This window comes from Falco punctatus, assembly GCF_963210335.1.
Source record: "Falco punctatus genome assembly, chromosome: 3".
NCBI classification, from domain to species: domain Eukaryota; kingdom Metazoa; phylum Chordata; class Aves; order Falconiformes; family Falconidae; genus Falco; species Falco punctatus.
In genome coordinates, this window is record NC_137582.1 from 111,628,669 (window position 1) to 111,644,979 (window position 16,311).

Below are 16,311 nucleotides of genomic sequence, written 5' to 3' on the forward strand. Positions count from 1 at the left end.
ATTATATTATTACCGAAAGTGCTTTTATTATTTTTTTTTGGAAGTGTAGCGTGGCACTGTATAGCATGGGTAGGTGACATGTACTGTGAGGTGTTCCTGTAGCACAAGTGTCTGTATCAGCCTTGCTGGTCATCCAGCTGTGTGAGAAAGATGTCTGGATTTTTGCTTTACAAAGATGTGCTTTTTCTTTGAAGTTTAAGCAACTTAGCATCTATATTTCCTGCTCCTGAATGACTTGTGGAACACTAGACCATTGCAAATGCATTTTCTGAGTGCCCAGGTCAGAGAAACAAGAGAAACACAGTGTAAGTCTGGGTTTGATGCAGCAACAACCAGCATTCCAGGGGATTGTCCAGGTTTACCTCAAACATCAGAATTGTGTGATGTAAGGACAGTCTTGAGGGCTGTTCAGCCACTGAAGAGGCATGTGTCTACCTTAGGCAATTAGTCATTCCTGTCCTCTACAGTCATTTTCTGTTCCTGCACACAATTAATGGTTTTGCAAGCAAGGACACGTCAAGAGCGTAGGTGGAATAAGTTTATTGCACTTCTCCAGAATTATCTTATGTCAATAATCTTAATTTTAGATATCTTCAGCAGCAACTCCAGCAAGAACACAAAGTTGGTCAGGGTAGGCAGAGAACAAGTTGTACAGTTCTCAGCAAAATACAGGTAAACCCAGAGCTAACAGGCTAAAGCAAAGTACTTCTACCTCAGCACATCACTGCATGGGTTACAGCGTTTTTGAAATACTACCGGCATTGTTGATGGGTTATTTAATCTTTATTAAATAGAGTGTGAAGGTGAACAGCTTTTTATAAAGACTTGAGCAAAAAGGCATAAAAAAGCATTGTCTTCCCTAAATTGTATTGGCTGTGTGCTGAAGACAGTGGGCAGGGGGAGGAAGCTCTGCTGCTGTCTCTCATCAGTGAATTTTTTTTCCTCCCCAGCTTCTGCAATTTGAAGACTGAATCCGCTTTCATTGCTGCAGCGGTCACACCTCCTCCAGTGAAATCAGGCTGAGTGTGGTAAGCGTACTGTCTTCAGAAGGCTCAGAATTTGGTAAATGGAACTATGATGTTGTCTTTGTCTGCTTACAGCTTGTGTTTGAGTGCTTAAGAGTTTGAGTGAAGGCTGGAGACTTGAACTTACTCTCAACATCCTCTGAAAACTATTTTTGAGTATGGCTCCTGGAATCAGAAAGTTGTATTTATTCACTGAGTAATAATGTTAGTAGTGCCAATAGCAATAGGAAGTCCACAGTAAGAGTTCTGAAATTATATAAAAATAGTTGGGTTACAGCAACCAATAACATCATTTGTGCTTTAAAAAAAAAGTTCTGATTCAGTTTGTTCTGGAATGCTAAACGAGGCAGTGTGCAGCTTCCAGGCTGTACATCATGCCTTGTGATCAGCACTGTGTGCGCCCCTCAGAGAAAACCTTCCCGGGAGACGGTGGAGCAACTTCAGCCGCCCATCGCTGTCCGGGGGGCTCAGCACCATGACATACCTGGGCCAGGTGTAGCCCATGATCAGTGGGTACACTTTTCAAAGATTTAAATAATGTTCTGTTTAATTATGATCAACAACAGTCAAACAAACAGGTTAACCACAGTCCAAAAGAAATAAGCAAATACGCAAATTAAGAGTTCAGGTAACTCCAAGTGTGTATTGTCAAACTATTTTTCAAATGTGTTTGCATCTCAGCTCCTTATCTAGTGTTTATAAAACTTAAGTATTCAAGTCATTCTTCTGTAAATTCTCAACACAGAGCAATAAACTACTTTATTTTCCTTCCCCCTGTACTTACCACCTTCAGCAGCTAGATATTTGCTGCATTAAAAAAGAATTTTACAGGGGAAGAGAAGCAGGGAGTCTGGTAGCAGAGTCCAGCAGGAGCGGCATGTTAAAGCACTGCTGAGTCAATACACTCGAGTTCTACATTTTACTTAAAAATTACACAGAGAAGTATACAAAAGTGGTGCGTTATATCAGTTTCATTCGTGTCATGGACCTTTACGGATTTTGATTTCCAGTCACAGATCATACACACATCCACTGATGTCAGGTTTTTTTTCCTTACACAATAGTTCTCTACCTTCTGCTTCACAGGAGTTGAGAACTGGTTTAATTCTAACCTGCAGTTTAAAAATATTCCCATATGCCTTTAGGAAAGGGTATTAAAAGGTAAACTAAGTTGAAAGTAAAGCTATAGTGGATGCCTTACTTTGACTCAAAGGTTTACAAAATAATGCTTTTAGAACATCGGTTACTCAGCAGTTACAGGAAGGTTGTGTGTTCACACGTAAACCCTGCACAGCCATTCAGCACTGTGGCTGAACTCGCCAGGGAGCAGGCACGAAAAGGAGGTCCCTAGTTCCTGCGAGTAAGGTATGTAAGTACGCTCATGCCTCAATCTGCAGCATGGTTCCAGTCGATCGAGACAAATACTGATTGGATGTACAACATCTGAAAAAACATGTTAATTATTTCAAAAAGTTTAATTTTGAAGAGGTTGTCACAAATACAAATGATGCAGTGGTTTCCTCTCCCCCCCACCCAGCATTTCCAGTGCTAGCAGAATTCCATACTAGCCAGCCAACTATATACACTTAGTCCAAGTGAAGGAAAAAACTGAAGTTAAAGATTTCCATTTCCAAGGCTGCTCACTTGAACTAGTATTAAAACAACTTAGAAGCAGAGACCTTTAGAGGTGCAGACTTTGCTTAGGTTTGAGTGCTGTGTTCAGAATCAGCGTCTTGTTTTCTAATATTTAAAAAACATAACTGAATTAGTGAGTCCTCACTGCAGTATTTAACAAAATGCAATTCTTTTTGTTAACAAACTATGACATTTCAGTGGAACACTAGGTACACATGCCTTTAGCTGTGCTAGTGATTTAAGAAAAAAACCCAAACCCCCAATAAACAACGCCAAACGATGCACCCTGATCACAGTGTTAAAGCTCCAAACTACCAGGTGTCTGTGCTCCAACAGCTGCAATTAATTCTTTAATTTTATTTTAAACTTTTATCTGCATTTCTGCACTGCAGATATCCGCTTTCTCAAGAAAAGAAAGAGAGAATGGCTAGTTTCAGGTAGTGCAGTAAGACTCAGTATAGCTCCTATAATTTCTTTACACAGTAAACAGACTGCTATTTATACCAACGCCCTGGTCTGTACTTTCTTATTTACATGAAACACTTTTACATATATACACATCAGCAAAATACAGGGCTTCTCCCAGAACCAAATGCATTTCAGCTACATCTTTGTTATACAACTAATGCCTTTTTTTTTAAAAAAAAAGAAAAAGCCCACCTCACTTGTTTTCTTATGCACAGTGATTCCATTTAGCTAAATACTACAATCGTATTTATTTCCTTCCTATGGGGTACTTTCTCTAGGTACAGAACACCACCAGCTCCGGCCTGATCCTTGCAGTTCACTCTGGCAGTAAGGGAGAGGCTTCAAGAGTCCAGCTCTAATTGTTCTTGATTTTCACTGAGTCTCAACATAAGCTGTTGTTCATAATAAAGGCTTTTTGCATAGTTTATTTCTTGAGATAGCTTTACTGCAAGAACTTCAGATTTCACTTTCACCTGCAAAAAGAAATGCAGTTTTTCTTAATGTGGTACTGCTGTTGTCTAAAGCAAAATGTATGTATTTTGTATTAACTTCAGTTAGTGAAGGGATTAGGTTTGAAGTCTGTGAGGAACAGAAATGTTTCAGCAGAGATTCTTTTTCAGTGCTGAGGCTGAAGTAAGGGAGAGGTGAGAGAGAAAGAGATGGGTAAATAGAAGTAGGTATTTTAGGATGAGAGTAAAACATCACAATATTTGATTTCCTTTGCTTCCCCTTCTACCTTTTATCTGGCTTGTCTGTTTGGAATGTAAACTGACTTGGGTCAGGGGTGAGCTTGTAACCTTGCCCGTAAAACAGACCCCTGAGCAACTACTGTAACGAAGCAAAAAACTCCTGTAATGGGTTTTTAGAAGTGAGAGTTCTGATTAACTTTTATGTGCATGACATAAACACTCTTTCCAATCTTAGATACTTTGGAGTAAAAAAATACTATGTCTAGGAGGAGAAAACTAGTGTAAATAGACAGCAAAGTACTTAAGCTTCATGTGTGTATGTTAAAGTTAAAAGCCCTCCTCAGGTAAACACACATTTCCTACGGTAACTTTTCTGCCTGCAGCAATATTTTAGATTTTGCCTTCAGCTTTTCTCAGGAGTGCAGGAAGCAAGTTCTACTGTCACCTAAACCTTTTCGGCAGCAGCTATTTCCACTGCTACCAGAACAAAGTTTTCATTGTTACCCAGCACAGGAAACCAAACACTAATGACCACAAACACTTCCAGCACCAGTACAAGCATAAAGGGGAAAAGAAACCCTGCATGAATGAAACAATAGGTGCTAGATCCTTACCATTGGCTTCTGTTGTGATGGGCCTGGCATTGCTACACCACTGCTTGTATTGACAGCTTTCTTCGTCAACTGTATGTACACATTCCCATGGTCTTTTGAAACAAGGCAGTGGTAGAGATCGTCATACTTGACTTCTAGGAAGATGGCCTCGCGGTCTGTGTAATCACCACTCTTCAGGAAATACACAGCTTTAGATGAAATGAGAACACAGTAGCTGTCTATGTTCTCTGCTGCTATGAAGCTGTGAAGAAGAAAAAAAGAAAAATTACTCACTTGAAGCTAAAAATAGTAAACGAACCAGTGTCTTCACCTGTTAATGCTTTCAGTGACCTTTAGAAGTCTTTCAGAAAAATTAGTAGCGTAACATGTACAATTCATCTGTATTTAATTTAAACTCTTCTAAAAATCAAGCTGATGAAGTACCCTCTCACCCAGTTAAAAAAATCATGCTGTAAATCAAATATTAGCACTAAATGCCTGGCTTCTAGCTTTGAACATTAAAAGGGCATATAAAAATACCCTTTAATAAGGCTTACAAAGAGTAATTTCCTTGCCTTGGAACACTGCAAGTCCTAATACTGCAATGTAATTGTAACTAACTTCAGTTTCACTGCTGATACCTGAAAGGTTTGCAGACATTTATGACAAGAGCATTATCCTTCTATACACTGTAAACCTACTGTGCTTCCTTTTACCACACACCTCCCTTGCCTTTAAAAACAAAAACCAAGTTTAACCTGCTGCCCGAGTCACAGCTAGAAAGAGAAATTAGCTGTTTAACACTGGGGTGAAAGGTTAAGCAGCAAGCAGGTTTCCCCAGAGAGATTAGCCTGAGTGATGAATAGTAGAGGTAGAGAAGAGTGAGTTAAGAATATTGAGAATTATGATGGCTGAAAAGATTGATGTGTAAAAGAATAACAGTAAGGAATGCAAACATGAAATAGATATTTCACACACAGATGCTTCTCCCCCACTTCTGAGTTACTACTGAAATGAACCTCTGAACCTCATTAGTGGGTTTTCTAAAATGCTGAAAAATTCAGAAAAGTGAGGATGAAATCATGACTGTGTGTGCTAAACAGAGTAATGATGCTGTGCCAATAACCCCCAGCAGCAGAAGCGTGTCTGTAAAACTAAGATCCTCATGCTGTCAGGTAGGTTCAAAATTACTATTTTCTGAACTGTTGCTTGTACAAATCTGGCTGCTGTTGTCCAAATACATTCTGCAAAATACACCGCAATCTTTGACAGTACTTTGTCAGTACTGAGAGGGTTTTTTGGCAGATAAGAAAAGCTTACCATCTCCAAAATTACTGTCGGCTTTACCATTTAAGTAACACTTTGCACAAATTACTCTGAGCTATATCCAAATAAACCCAGAGCTACAAATAGAATCTTAATAGCCAAAAATATATCAAGAGGTCAGATCACAGTTTCTTTCTGTGGTATAGAAGAATAATCCCAGTAATTTTCTAATACTAGTCTTCTGAAAGATGGTACTCTGAACTGAAATGGTCTTTTCCCTGCCCTACGCCTCCTGGCCACGGCAGCGGACAAATGCCCTTAGGTCCCTAAATCTGGGAAAGGCACACACGCTTACTGCAGTCAACAACTTATATTTCATCGAAGTGCTGAGAAAAGCACAGCCATTCTAATACAAAAAGCCTGTAATGTACTTTGCCCAGCTCTAACCTTGGATAAAACTATGGGATAGGATAATTGAATTGTGTTCCTTTAAGTAAAACAAAATGGACAAAAATGTGTATTTTGCCTTAAAAAAAACTAGGTGAAAAGCAATGTTAGCAGTTACTGAAACTACCAATTGCCCCTCAGTTTTCCATCAGAGTTGAAACACTTTGGGGCAAGGTTTTGTCTTTGAAGTTAGTTAAGTAGGATGGAGAGTGGTATTTTTTATGAAGTGTCATAGAAAACTTAATTTTAAAATAGAGCAGCATTATGGTCTGCAGAATAATAGCCTTGTTCCTTAGGCCAGGCAGATGAAAGCAAGTACAGCGTTTTACAGAGATCCCAGCTCTGACTGGGGTCAGGCTCCACTAGGAGTGGAACCAAAGGAAGCTTGCTGGCACCTTGCTTTGCTTTGCTACTTTCCCAGCAGGGAAAGGAGATGAAAAGGCGATTATCAGAAACCCCTAATACTGTATCGCTGTGCTTTGCAATTGTCACAGCGATGCTGAGAAACCTGAGAGGGGTCTGTACACCCACAAAAGCAGAACACCTATTCCCCAACGCAGGGTGTCACAGCACACGGTATGAGGGACATCCACAGAGAGAACTGGAGCACTGAAAGCCACTGCAAAGTTTGGTGGAAAGAACTGGGTGATCAGAGTTCGGGTTCATTTTTTTTTTCATAAGAACAACAGGTTATATATCTAATGTTCCATGCACGATTTTTACTGGTGTCATGTATGGAAACAGAGGTCAGTGATTTAATGGTGAAGCACAGAAACATTAGCTAATTTGTAGTTCAAGTTCTACATTGTGTTCTAAGTTTGAGTCATGCATCATTACCCATTTTCTCTTGCCAACTCTTGCTTTCTTCTCTGTGCCTAGTTCTCAAAATGGGTATTGAACCTTTTAAGATACTACTTCAAGATAGTACTTTTTTTTTAAACCCATACTTCTACACTATTAGAAAGATCTCAAATTAATAAAACTAAAAATTAAATGAAACATGATCCAGTAGAACAAAGTAGAAGCAACCAGATCTCTGGAGAATCTGTGGGTTTTTTAACAACATCAGGAAGTAATTACACAATATTTTCCAGAAGTGAAACAGCGAGCCTAACTGGAAAAAAATGTGGAAACATTTAGTTAGAACAGTAGAGCAAGGTATTAAACCCCCTTTTATGGATTTAACTCTGAAGGAAAATATGCAAATAATCAGGTCTTTAAATGTGTTTCTGATTATGATACTAGGATAAAAGTCAGAGGCATAATTTTGTACTTATTTTCCATGACAAGAAACACTGTTTTCTTGTTGAATGATGTTCCTAATGGTGAAAGTCACAGTGAATGAACAGCATGACTCGATGACAAAAGCCCACTGATCTGCTTATGGAGTACACTTGCAAAAAGCTGACAACGTTTTCTAGTCACAAATTGCGCTCTTTAAATTCTCCCTCCTGAACAGCCAGACTGTATATGCATGAAGACCCTTAAACGAGATGAAACCAGGATAACGACAGCGTAAGATCACAGGGCCGCAAGTGGCAGATACACCAGTACACAGGCTCTTCCTCCCAGGCAGCTGAGGGTAGAAGCTTGAGTGCTGGAGCGGCCTGTGGGTTCAGTGACCACTGATGCGGGTGAGATGAAGGTGCTGAGCTGGTACCTCCCCACGAGCCTCACCTCGCGGTTCTCACTGCTTTGCCTTGGCAGATACTCTGACGGATGATAGATGCAAAACACAGTGTCCTACACTCTCCACTGAAAACAGCTGTTCAGGTAGCTGTGGTGGAGAGCAGGTTAAGTAATGAATTACGCCTTACGACCCCAATCCAACAAACTGACATCTCCCGTACAATCACAGAATTGTTTAGGTTGGAAAAGGCCTTAAAGCTCACAGAGTCCAACCGTTAACCGGCACTGCCAAGCCCACCGCTAAAGAATGTCCCCAGGCGCCACATCCACACATCTTTTAAGCGCCCCGGGGGTGGGGAACCCCCAGCTCCCCGACAGCCGGTCCCAGCGCTTGACAGCCCTTTCGGTGAAGATGTTTTTCCTAATGCCCAACCTGACCCTCCCCTGGTGCAAGTTGAGGCCGTTCCCTCTTGTCCTGTCGCTTGTCACCTGGGAGCAGAGCCCAACCCCCCCTCGCTACCCGCTCCCGTCAGGCAGCAGTGGGGAGCGAGAGGGTCCCCCTGAGCCCCCTTCTCTGCAGGCTGAACACCCCCAGCTCCCCACCAGAGAGGTGCCCCAGCCCCGCTGCCCGGCTCTGGACATGCTCCAGCGCCCGATGTCCCTCCTGCGGCGAGGGGCCAGAGCTGAAGTCGGTGTTCAAGGTGCAGCCACACCAGTGCCAAGTTCAGAGACAGAAACACGTACAAGGGTCTTCCCATGCATTCACTCTGTAGGTGGTTTTTTTTTTTCATGTTTTCAGACCTGACCACTAATAGCTGTTTTCACTTGCTTTCATGAACCCATATCCAGGGCACTCAAATGTAGGTGCACCTTGAGCGTATTACTCATTCAAATTACTCGGTATTGACTTTTCTGGAGAAAAAAATGTAAATATTTTGCAGGTTATTTTGGTCATTAACAGCTGCAGCTTAGGAATAACATGTACCACCATAGTATCCCAAAAGTCAGCTTCTCTCCCATGTAAACCAGAGCCACCTCTGACGCATTGTGTGCCTGTTGGTGGCTCAGGTACCGCTCTCACTAGCCACTCTCCCAGGCTTTGGGCTGTGAGAAATAGAAGGTAAGGGAAGAGGCACTGGTTCTGCCTGTATGGATGTTACAGAGGAAGGAGAGCACAGGCTTGAAACAAGCGCTTGTTTTGTCAGTGCACGTGGAGGGTTGGACACGTATCGTGTGTGGGCTAGCGATTACTTGGAAACTTACTGAGATTTCATCTTTTGTAATGACAGAAGGGGACCAGGGACATTAACAGGAGGAGTCAACAGACCAAGGCTCCGACTCTTCCACAGCCTCTACATGATGTGTGATCAAAGGCAGTAAGCGACAAGCGAACCTGTGGCACCTGCAGTGACACTTGCATACAGCCACCGGGCAGGCCACCGTGGAAGTCATCAGGTGCTCACGCTGTGCTGCTCATGGGTACCAGGAGAAAACGAACTAACTGCATGCGTGTGCGCGTGTGAAGCAGTTTTTAGTCCCTCTTCCCCAAAGATATGGAAGATATGATGCCAGCAAACAGAACTACTTAAAATACTTTAAGTCAGTACTTACAACTCATCTTGGATGTTGTCAGTCAGCTTGAACAGCTGTTCTTGTCCTTCCGCTTGACTTTCCAAATAGCGGGGCAAGAGCCCTTGAGGTCCTCTGCAGCAGCGTGGCTTTCTCACTCTCTCCGCCTGGGTCCTACATGCAAAATAGATGCAGAAAAATGAGTGCAACAGCAGCGCTCTTCCTTCCACTTCAACCTGTCAGCACACAAAGTTTTACTTATTTGGAAATACAAGGTGTGACGAAGCCTTTAAAAATACAAGGGCTTCACAAATGCAGCATGTGGATTCTGTAGTCCTTGATCTGGAAGGCGTGGTGTCTGCTTATATGGTTTTACATTTCAAAGAAATGTCTCCCAGGTTTATTCTGCAATTAAGGGGCATTGTGCTAAATTAATAGGAAGAAGCAACCTGAACTGAGTATAATGTCTGCAGATTTAGGGATCTATTTATTAGCAGAGTTTTACTGATTGGACTGTTTCTTCTCACTTTCCTACAGAAAATAAAGAGTGCATCAACCTAGAGCTCACGCTGATGGACAGTGTCAGTAGTTTGAGAACTGAAGGTTCTAGAAATAGGAACATGCAGTTAAGACAAAATAAAAATCCACGGTTAATTGGAGTCTCTGTAGTAGGGTTTAACATACTTTACCTTTCTTGGGTGTCTATTAAAAAAATGACAGTAATAAATAAAAAGAAAAAAGACCCAAGACAGAAAAGACACATATGTGTGGCCTAACAGGCATCAGAGGTTGATACTAGCCACAGTGCTAAAGAACTGCAGGCTAGGTTCCTCCCTTAACAGTATTCTGTTAAAAAATAATATTCCGAATTCCTTTAAGCTTTTGGAATGCCCTACCCCTGAAGACTTGTGTTACAGACTGCCTAGCCATGCTTTAATATCTGTCCGTTCCCAGCAGCATCACTGGGTCTGCTGCTGCATGCTTTTTCATATCTCTCTCAGGCTACTGCTGTTAGTAATTTTCCAAGGCAAACGTACCATTTCTGACCAGTGCTCTCCATTTCCTATCTTGATTCTTTGTAAAGATCCTGTACAATGAACTGCTGCTATCACTTGTGATCAAAAGACAGGGAAAAAGTCCTGTTTAACAACGCATTTTCTGTCTAAGCTGCTTGGCAATAGCACACAGGAGTACTTGCCTCGTAAGCTTTGCTTTCTGCAGATGTTCTCTCTGGAGCCTTGATTCTTTGTCACCTTTCCCTTTCAGCAGTCCTGTCCCAGGCTGGAAACCCATCCACCATTTTAAAATTTGTTCTCCTTCGAGCCTCTGACACCCTTGACTTTTAATGGTGATGATTTTTATTTTTTTTGCCCCTTCCCTTCTTGGCTGCAGTAAATGTTCCTGGAACAGAATCTCCTACATGTCACTAATGAATTAATACCATCTTTGCTGCTCTCCCGTTGGGTGACTGGCCTCTGTTTTGGCTGTTACTGCTCTGTCTGGTATCAACAAGGTATTTTGCAAACAAGGTATAGAAGCCAAAGATACTGGCTTTCCAGCACAGTGGAGAAAAACAAGCCAATTTATATTTTTAATGCATTATGGCTACCTGGTAAGTTCTGATTTTGTTAATGAGATTATTACATCCCTGATCTGCACAACAAATTACAGTGGCTCAGAGTAGTGCTTACCCCTGATCCTCTTTGAGAGAAATTTCAGGAAAGACAAAAAGCTCTTGACTTCACTTCAGCTGAACTATGCTTATGCTAAGATGGAAAGTCAGTTTGTCAGCAGGGAGGATGAAATGAAAAGTGGAAATTCTCCAACTAAAAGAATGTGAAACAGAGCAAGGGCTTAAGAAACCGTAACAAATGTTGTCATTAATAGTGCCAGCATGTCATTAAATGCGACCAGTCAAATTTTCAGTTTTACCTCTGCTGACAGATGTTCTCACTGCTTTACCTGTCCTGCTACACTGCTGCTGCTTTTGATTAGACGCCCATTAGTTAATTACAGCGTTATGCATCTAAGCTAAAACACGCCAGTATGAAAACTGCAGTTTGCTGCATAAAGGTACTCAGTTTTCCTCATTTGCAAAATGTACAATGTCTTAAAGCCGTATTCATTCTTCCATTAGTAGCACTTCCCTGAATCAGAATAACCTAAACACCAGGTGACTTCCACCACCTATGTATAACTTGACATTATCCCACCGAGTAACAGCTGTATGCAGTGGTTAGAACTCGCTGTTAAGCAGTATGACTCCAGAGCAAGTCACCTCTCCTGCCCCTTAGATTTTTCAGATATAAACAGGGTTCACCTGTACCAGGCACAGTTACATGACAGTATTGTTACCATTCTGAACCTGCACCAGAGGAGAAGAAATAACTGCCTGTTTTACCCATTAGATTCTTACACAGTAGTAAACAAAAGTATGTATTTGCCTTCATGAAACACAAAAAGATGAGGCAAATTTCCAAAGAAATTACAGGTTTCCAACCAGTGTAATTCGCATCTTGCTGCTTGTCCTACTTCCTGACTTCCAAAAGCAGTAAAATGGCAAAATTTCGGTGATCCAGGAATCCCCCATTGGCTCCTAGCACTCTACAGCACCTGTAGCTTCTGTTGACAAGTTTAAAGAGTGAATGTCTGAAGCATAATGTAGTTTTTAATTAACTATCGACCAATCAATAACTTTTTACTTTCCTGTCACAGATTGAGGGAGGTTAGCCAACCATCCGTATGGGAGTGAGCAACACCACTGCATAATGGCTTTTACATTAAGCACCTTTCAGATAAAGGTTCAGCCGCGCTGTTTTCTCTCATGTCCTGCAGTACCGTAAGGGGTATCTGCAAGGAAAGCGCAGGGCCTCGTAGTCAGGCCTGAGCCTTGGGAACACCAGCGAACACGGGTTTCCAACTGGGAAACTGTTTCCAACAGAACTAGGCACCACAGTGAATTTCTGGAAGGCCTGGCAATTTCCGAGTTGTGGGTTTGGTTGTGGCTGGTTTTCATTTTTGTTTTTAAATGGAAGAAGTACTTAAGAGTACGGTGCTTACTGCCCCATTGCTCCTCCTGCCAAAACTTTCATCCTGGTGATAAAAGGTAATTCCTGTCTCAGTGATAAGAAGGTCAGCTGCTTTTCACTAAATGCCACTAGCACAAGCATAAATTACATCGATTTAGTTAGTCACCCCCTTGGCAAACTGGTCTGTTTGGTCTGGACAGCTAAAAACATTCCACACAACTTGATTTTTTTAATCTAAAAATTTGTTCTACTGTCTCAAGTTACGTTCTGTAAATAATAAGCAACACTGATGAAATACAAAAAGCTGAATATTTGTAAAGCAGAATGAACGGTGGTGTGCCCACATCTGTGTTACATTAAACAAGCACTCAACAGATTTGCTGATTCTTTTTTAATAAGCACACAAAGGCAATACAAGACAGAAATGCCCTCACGTCTACTAGTCACAGCAGGGAAGAGTGCTGCTGGATGAAGACACAAAGAGATTGGAAATGGTGTCAGAAGGTTGAGGCACACACTCCAGTTCTTCACTGTTCAGACAAAGCTGAACCCTGGAGAATCTCATTTCAGATGGCTGTATGCACACTAAAAACAGTTAACAGTGTTAATTGGTTGGCTTTTGCTTAACAGTTCACAGAAATCTTGTGATTCAGTTGACCAGTTTTAAGCCAAAAGTTTTGTAATAAGACAGATCACCGACCCACTGATACAAGGAAGTCATTCGGGTATGATTGGTGATAATCATTTACCAACTTAGACTGAAAGAACTACAAGTTCTTTCTTGTAGAAACAACAAGTCTCTTGTAGAAACAACTACATGTTTTACAGAACTACTTATCCTTGTTCCTCCACTACATGTTTACCCCATCAGGTACGCTGTCCGGATTATACCAGGTTCTTGCTGAGGTGCATAAATACACAGGTTTTGAGAATAGTAGCTGTTACTCATCTTTTGAGTGTCTTTTGGACCTAACAAATTTCCTTGAAGTGCACCTAGATTGCTTTGACAAAAACATTAACAAAATATAAATCAGAAGGTATCAAACTTTGTGTATCAACAGATGATCATCTGTGAAAACACAACATTGCACTTCTAAAATTATACATGAATTTACATCTTTCTGTTTCCTCAGTATCGCACCCAGAATAATAATTCAGAGTAAAACAGCTATGGGAAATGGAGCTGCTTCTCCTGAGAGAAAAAAAGCAACAAGGAAGAACCCTATGACTGACACAGTGATCACCGCAGCTTTTCATGTAAAATGTGTATTTGTGGAATTTTTCATCTGTCCTTTTGGTAAGAGAGCAGCACTGTCAACTGCAATCTGACTAAGGAGCCCAACTTGGGCGTGTGTAGAGATTTTGATCCTTAATTGGAATTGCGCAGGGACCCCCCAAATCCTGCACAAATAACAGCTGTAAGTGCAAGGAGATGTGATTTTGGCATCTGAAATAAGTACTTAACGAAGAGGCTCTTCACAGGGCCTTCACCTGCTGCACAGCCTGCTCGTCACCGACACCCCCGTGCGTTCGAGCCGACAGACGCTGTGTGCCCATGAGCCACGTAAGCCCCCCCGAGCTCTCTGGCCGCAGGGCTCTCCCCCACGTTATCATCTTCCTCCCCTAGCAAGACCCAGCTCTTGCTGCCAGACCTGCCAGCCTTCATAACGGTGTTCCAGTTTCACAACCCCATCATTCCAACCCGTTTAAAGCAGTAACTTACTGGTTCTGGTATAGCTCAAATTCTGTCAGTGTTTCCATTATAAACTTGTTTTTTCAGGTTTGCATAAAATTTATTGATAAAAGCCTGCTCTGGGCTGTAACTTGGCATACTGACTTCCAGCCTGGGAACAATTTTTATCCCCTTGAAATAATCATAAAACAACCTTAGTTCAAACAAAGGAAAATTGGCAGGTAATACAAGCCTATGAAACAATTCAATTGCTGCCGGTATTCTGAAGAAACAATATCAAACCTGTTACTTACTTGGCTCTGGAAAAAGTCTGCTTCATAAATACAGGGAGGGCTTTGTCTGAGAGGCTTTAGTGCATTTCAGACATTAAGAAGTGATTTAATCTGCTAAATTAAAGGAGGAACAGCCTTACACCGTCTATCATAAAACGCGCAGCAACTGCAATACCTGCTACACTTGCGGGAGCTCAGTGCGGAATTCCACCTGCAGCCTTCCGTAAGTGGCGTCAGCCCATGCACGTGACTTCCACAAAACACAGCACCAAGACAGTACTTGTCTCATAGACGTGTAACACGCGGACAGTGCACAGCATCCTCAGAAGTGCCAGAATCAATTAAATGCTAAACAATATGTGTCTTAAAAATTAACCTAAAAGTTCAGCCATCACAGCAACAAATAACAGACGATGCAGTCGTGCCACAGAATCATAAGGATAACATACAAACGTATGCTGTTCCCGATACAATCTGTATTTTGTATCAGACCTTTTCAAAATACTGAAAACTTCCCGTTATTCTTTCCTCACTGACATACTTACTTTGTTTCAAATATTGAATGTCCCCCTGAATTTACTGAGCATAAGGGGACTCAGCATTATTTTTTACGTGCTAGTTCTCTGCGTCTGAGAGCATTAAATGACTTGGGCCTAATTTCAGAAAAGCCTGTGACAACCGAGAGTTCATGTTCCGCTGTGGCTGTGCTGGCAGATGTTAACGCCGTATTTCAAAGGGTAACTACAGCTGCCTCCTTCCCAGTGCGGGACTTCGGGGGTGCAGTTCCCCACAGGCAGGTAACTGCTCGAAGACTTGACGCCTGAACCCAGGGACCTGGCACAGCTCCGCGATGGCATTCATTCACCGCCTCAGACACAGATGCTTTTAAGGTGTGTTAAAAATGCACATGCAGTGCAGTCAGTCCGAGTGTTGGATTTGGCATTAGAACGTCTCAGTTAGATGCAAGAATGTGTAAAACCATGAGCCAGACAGCTCCCTGCTGACTGCATATCTGAGGAAGCTTATATGCACCGTTTATTCCAGCAAATGCATGGAATATATTGTGCTTGTTAAATGTGTTCCCAAAATGCTAGTTTCAGGCAGAAACATGCACATAAATGGTGCCTAGGGTTAAAACCTCCCACTAACAGTCAAATCCCTCCTTTTTTGAGGGATCTACCAGCTCAGATGCTAAGGACCTTTATCTGACCCGATATACCTTTAGGAGAACTACAGCATGCTGAAGAAGCAACTGTTTATCACACAGGCCGTTCCTGCCAAGTTCGTATGAGATGCAGCTCTTCTCCCCCTTTCCCCTTTCTTTTGTATACAACATCAAAACAAAACTGAAAACTGTTCATTGGGTTTATGATCGTACACAGCCTCTTCAGGCTCCAAGTTCAAAAGGAAGCGAGATGAGCTTAATTAAGGTGTCAAGAATCCCTTTAAAACCAGCAGATGCACTCACCCAAATGGCACATCCTGATGATGTCCACATTACAAATCCAAGATCTGTGTAAGGTGTGTGTGCCTGCTTACTAGACAGCTGCACGGCACTTACACCAGCCACACTTACATCAGCCAGTCCTCATCCTCTGGCACTTGCTCCACTGCTAAGTGGAGCAGCTGTGCAGCAAACCAGCTTGTTCAAGCACTTCCATGTCATCAAGCTTAAGAAGTTACCAAACCTAACACTGCCATCTCCGCTTACAGCTTCTGCCAGACTCTTCCCGTACTGACCACAGTGACGATTACAGCTGTCACCTTAACATTCCCTGTCTCACAGATGTGTTGAAAAATGCTCCCGTTCACCTGGCAATTCAATGTAAAAAGCAGGGATTTCTTGCAAACACCTATCTGAAAACATGAGCTGAACGTGCCTTAGTGAAGAATAAAGTGCCCAGGGCCACAGCATTTACCGTGCTTCGGGGCACAGGACGAGGTCTTAAGACTTGTGCATGCAGCCTGCTGCCAGGCAGGGCGGTGTGGGGGATGG

General features: G+C 42.1%; 1 protein-coding gene across 4 annotated transcripts in view; it reads right to left on the reverse strand.

Annotated features, from left to right (window-relative positions):
• Nucleotides 1-523: 523 nt before the first annotated feature.
• Nucleotides 524-16,311, reverse strand: part of VPS13D (vacuolar protein sorting 13 homolog D) — a 107,457-nt gene continuing 91,669 nt past the window's right edge. For 3 of the 4 annotated variants that reach the window (XM_080380803.1, XM_080380804.1, XM_080380802.1), the window contains 3 exons: nt 9,364-9,495; nt 4,432-4,672; nt 524-3,601 (listed from right to left, as the gene is read on the reverse strand). In XM_080380803.1, the coding sequence (XP_080236929.1) occupies nt 3,470-3,601; nt 4,432-4,672; nt 9,364-9,495 (505 nt within the window). In that variant the 3' untranslated portion in view covers nt 524-3,469. The remainder of the gene's footprint in view (nt 3,602-4,431; nt 4,673-9,363; nt 9,496-16,311) is intronic. The other variant, XR_013927122.1, reaches the window with a different exon arrangement.